General features: G+C 37.3%; 1 protein-coding gene across 1 annotated transcript; it reads right to left on the bottom strand.

The window, feature by feature from the left end:
* LOC135079907 (allergen Tha p 1-like) lies at positions 1 to 4390 on the bottom strand. The gene is made up of 3 exons (XM_063974539.1): positions 4306 to 4390; positions 1932 to 2121; positions 1 to 572 (listed from the first exon to the last, which is right to left on the bottom strand). The coding sequence occupies exons 2-3, from the start codon at positions 2116 to 2118 to the stop codon at positions 388 to 390; spliced, it is 372 nt and encodes a 123-aa protein (XP_063830609.1). The 5' UTR covers positions 2119 to 2121; positions 4306 to 4390; the 3' UTR covers positions 1 to 387.
* Positions 4391 to 5212: the final 822 nt, after the last annotated feature.

The raw sequence follows: 5212 nt of genomic DNA, 5'->3' as shown, positions 1-5212 counted from the left end.
TATTTTTAAAACATTTTATTTTAATGAGAATTATAAAAAATAACTTGTACCTAATGTGATGTTTTGTAAATAACTCGAGTTCAGTAACAGTTCAATTTCTATGGAATTTCGTTTTATACATAAAAAAATTAAATAGAAATTACACCGCTAATCATACAGCTATCACAACCATTTTGATAGGGTTTATAATTTGTTTCATTTTGGAAGTATTCAATCAATTGGTCGGAATATTCACTCGCAAACAGCTGAAATATTTTCACAGCTCTTAAAAAGTCTTTGGAGACAGCAGAAGTCTTTTCAAAGAGTTCTTTAGTCGATTTTCAAAAGTTCAGTCCCAAAGGATTATTTGCGGTTGATGTTTGCGAGCACCTTACTCTTAGCTTTGGTTTATTTTGAGTTGAGGAACGCGTCAAAGGATTCCGTGTATTGGCCCTCAGGGTCGTGTTTCTTCACCAGCTCAGCCCACATGTCGGGGAGCTTGGACTGGAAGCCGTGGACGACAGTCTTGATCAGTTCCCGTTGTTTCGGTGTGCATTTGCCGCAGTCAGTCTTCAGGGCCTCGGGGATCTTCTCTGGGGAAAACAAAAGACGTTAGCGTAATCAATTTGTGATAGTACGTACTTCAAAAAAGGAACCCTTATATGACGATTTTGATGTTCATTTGTCTCTTTGCAAGTAATACAAAACCTTGAATGAACTTTCTATTGAACTATGAACTAGAATCATGAAAAAAAGCAAGATCTTATACCGTGAGTTAAGGAAAAAATCCGAAATAGTTCATTTGTGTTCATACTTTTTGTCCAGCTTTTCTTATCTAAAGCCGACTCATTTCTGAGAAAAAATATTGAAAGATAGAAGTTGTTATTGTACGTGGTCTTGATGTAAATAATAACAGACTAGATACAATTTATTCGTATTATATGACGCTGACATATCTCCATTAGATGTAATCGTATGTAATCAATTTGAGAGCTGTGATTACTCACTGGCAAAGTAATTCAACTTTATGTCTTCGCATAAATATATTATTACAATTAAAGTTCTTCGCATAGATATTACAGTTAAAGTTTAATAGACGTATTTTCTAGAATAGATTAGCTATAGCTATTAGCTTCTCAATCAGTACCAGCAACCAATCTAGGATTCAGTAATTCGATAGATACAATCGTAAATAAATAAAAGTGCTATTTTGTAAAAGGCCGCTACCAACCGGGCAACATGAAAAGCATTGGGGGAAGCCTATGTTCAGCAGTGGACGTCCTATGGTTGAGATGATGATGATGATGATGACTATTTTGTGCCTAATTAAGAGGCGTTACGGATTGATCGTGGTAACTAAACTAGAAGCCACCTCTAAAACAAGCCTTACTACCAACAAAATAGAGCCAGAAAACTTTGTCCCCACCGGGAATTGAACCCTGGACCTTTGGATCTAATGCAGCCACCACTGGACTACAAAGGCAGTTAATATCATTCCATTGTATATTCCCCACATTGCAAAATTTCTAAGATAGTTATTAATGCTATGCTATTCAACTAACCCCAACCCGTCTGGCCAGGGTGGGGAGTGTAGGCTAAATCCGCCATTTGCCTCTGGTAAATTAGAGAGGGTCGTGCTCCTGCAGTGGATACTAAATGACCTAATAATGATGATGATAATTCGTTCCTTTGTTCGTTTCGGTCAAATGACTTCCACTGCTGGACAAAAAAGCTTCTCCCCATGATTTCCGCCTTAGTCTCTCTAATTTACCTGTGGTTGACTGGCAGAGAAAACCACCTGGCATTAAGTCCGTCACTGTTCTATATTATGTGCAAAAAGTATAAATAAATAAATTTCCACAGCGACCGGTCCTGCGCCGCCCGCATCCAGGCACCTCCCGTGACCTTCACCAGATCGTCGGTCCACCTAGTAGATGATATTTTAAACTTACTCTTGAAGTCAGATCCCTCAGGCGTGCAAGGACCCTGGTCCAGGAAGCACTTGCCGTAGTTCTTGAGCAGACGGATGTTATCGACCAACTCCTGCGCATTGAAGCTGTCGAAGGCGGTGCTGTATGTGTCTTCAGGGCGAGCCAGGGCGACCGCCACAAGCGCGCAAAGTGCTACGATGGTTTTCATGTTCTGGACAAAAATAAACAAATTAATACTATAGAAATGACCACGACCACTCTGCCAGTTGTGAAATTGCGATTTTGTGAAAAATATTATTGGCAGGTAGTTGCTAATTGCTCATAAGATAGGCCCTCTTAATTGATATTTATTGTCCGTGGTGCATCTTTTCTTAAAGGTTTTGTTTGTCACCTGTCATCCGCTTAGCAATGGAGGGAAGTCGAACTTTAATTTCGAACTCCTCCTATTTTCTTCTGATTAATTTCGTTGCGGGTCCAATGACAGTTTAACTTTCCCCCGGGACAAACTTGACCTTCATTGGTTGGGTTTTTGTGGCGGTCAAGCTGTAGATCCTGGCTACACAGGAGTAGCAGTGGTGGGAACGAGAGGTGGGAATAGTCCCGACCACTCTGCCAAGAGTGTAGCGACGAAGAAGAAGACTATACAGGGTGTGATTTTGTAAAACAACGCCTATCTCAGGGGTGATACGGTAGTATAACCTGACATGAGCGATGTTTTACAAAACCATATCCTGCAGAAACGATGTTGACTCTATATGTTATGCTTTGACACTGAAACCACTAATCCATTTTTAACCGACTTCAAAAAAGGAAGAAGAAGAAGCCTTTCTCAGACTTCGGCTTTTTAGTGCATTTTTCTTGGGAGTTGGATTTTTTCTGTTTTCATAGTATAATTTCTATAACAAAAAAATTGAGGTGTTAGTCCCCTACATGGCTATAGGTCTAGATCAATAAAATTAAGAAACTAGGTATCCAATAAATCAAGGAAATAACTGTGTTATTACATTGAGATTGCCCGTAGTCAAAGAGTTCAAGATTCGAAGTTCAACGGTTAAAAGTTAATTTATTTTAGGAACCAATATATTTTAGATCGTTAAAAGATTTACCATAAAGTTGATTTTGTCTACGTGTTAAACGCCGGCGCCAACAAATCTATTTCGGGTGTAATAACTAATAACAAACAAAGGCTCATGAAATATCCTTAACTTGGTGTCATTAAGGTCATCACATCAACTTCCGTCCAGCCAAGTCAACATTGAGTCATATAGTAAACAATACATTACGCAACGAGTACAAAAACATAAAGATTTTTTTAACATTAGTACTCAACTTTTTGTGGTTTTCTGAGTCATATGGGTTATTATATGCACGTAATTTATTTATTGTTACAATTTATTTTTATGTAGTTATGTAATTTATTGATTGTTACAGATGTAATTGATACAGAACAGTGAAGGGAGAAGCAGTAAAACAGGAGGCGAAGGCTATATCCTGAAGGTTGAGGCGTGCAGTGCATATATATAGTTTTTTTTTTTTTATGTGATAGGAGGCAAACGAGCAAACTGATCACCTGATGGTAAGTGATTACCGTCGCCCATAGACACCCGCAGACCCAGGGGCGTTACAGGTGCGTTGCCGGCCTTTAAGTTAATTGGAAAGTGTATAGGCATAAGTATTGATGAATATTAATGGCAATTAAAACAAAAGTATATCACAATCTACCTATCTAGAGGTCTTTTTGAAAAGACTAAGCCTAAACTCAGACAACCGACTTTTAGTTTGGCCGATAGTTGGGTCGGGCTGTTGTTAATCAGTAAGGAGATGTATGAAATTGCACACACATTACACCGATTTGGTATCGGCGGATTCTTCATACAAATTAGAATCGGGACCAACTATCGGCCGACTAAAGAAAAAGTTAACCTCTTTTGAATAAAAAAATATGTTAGTAAAAATGTTTTAGGTTCATGGTTTCAGGTAACAGCAGATTTTAGATTTAAAACGTGGTTGGTGTTGTAATCTTAATAAATAAGAGGGTTATGCCCGTTTTCACCTTCAATCCCTATTTTTAAGTGACCCCTATGTAAACAAAATTCCTGTTATTTGTTACCATAGGGGTCACTTAAAAATTAGGGATTGATGGTGAAAACGGGCATAAGACTCGAAATGATAAGGCCCAATTCGACCAGACTTTTATCCAAGAATACTCCTGGTATAACTGGCACATTGACAGTTTCAGTATGGGAAATATTATGTCATAACTGACGATTTATTCTGAGATTAATTACTCTTGTTTGGTAGAATCCACCCTAAATAAATTAGGCTAATCTAATACAAAAAAAGAAATAGGTTACGCTGTGTGTGTGTGTGTGACGTCATGTGGGCGGGTACTCACGTTAGGATCTCTCGCAGTCTCACAGGTACTGTGCCAGTGGTACACTCGAGGATTCTTATATACAGATTTTAAAGGAGGAAAACATGATTGATCCGACGCACGGACAATAATATTAACCCACATCTTGAACCTTATTATGATAACCATAAGGAAGCCGGCGGAACGTGTGTAACAACATCATATTGATGCTGACTCGATAATAACAAATGAAGTTGTTATAGCTTCAGTAAACTTCCATTATTGAGTGGTCTGCAGTATTTAGTGGACGTGACAAAAACCTTTACGTTAGCACGTTGATACGAATGACATTGATTTAAAACAATTGATCAAGTTTTGGTGATTCAGCCTCTAGTTCTGAAGATGTCACATAACTGAGTTTCATTTGGAAAATGAAAAATTGACTTGTACTTCCTACTTTAATGTTAGTTTTTGTAAAATGTATTTATATTATATAACTGAACATACCCTTGGCTGAATTCGAATCCAAAATTGCATTGCTGCAGCTGATGTCTATTTATTTATTAAGACGGTCAAAATTCTATTTAATAATAATATAAAATGTGATTAATGTTAGGACATCGCAGATTTTAGATCTAAGTTAAAGGTAAGTCCTTTAACTTCTTGTATCTTCTTGTCTTCTTCTTATTCTTCTTTCTTGAAGTTTATGTCGTCTGTATTATTATGTAATTTCAGTCTTTCAGGACTCAGTTTTGTTAGTGTTATAATATGACCCTAATGGAATATTGTAACCATTGGACTTCCTGATAAGCTATTTCCAAGGTATGGAAGATTATCAGCGACCTTTGGACGTAACATTAACGATTTTAAAACCAAAGTCCTTTGAATTCGTCTACAAAAAATACTAAAGATTTGAAACTAATGGTTAGAAGTATCTAAAAAGTAGGTA

This window comes from Ostrinia nubilalis, chromosome 17, assembly GCF_963855985.1.
Source record: "Ostrinia nubilalis chromosome 17, ilOstNubi1.1, whole genome shotgun sequence".
Taxonomy (NCBI): domain Eukaryota; kingdom Metazoa; phylum Arthropoda; class Insecta; order Lepidoptera; family Crambidae; genus Ostrinia; species Ostrinia nubilalis.
Note: the sequence above shows the minus strand (reverse complement) of the source record. Positions and strands in the feature narration are given on the sequence as shown.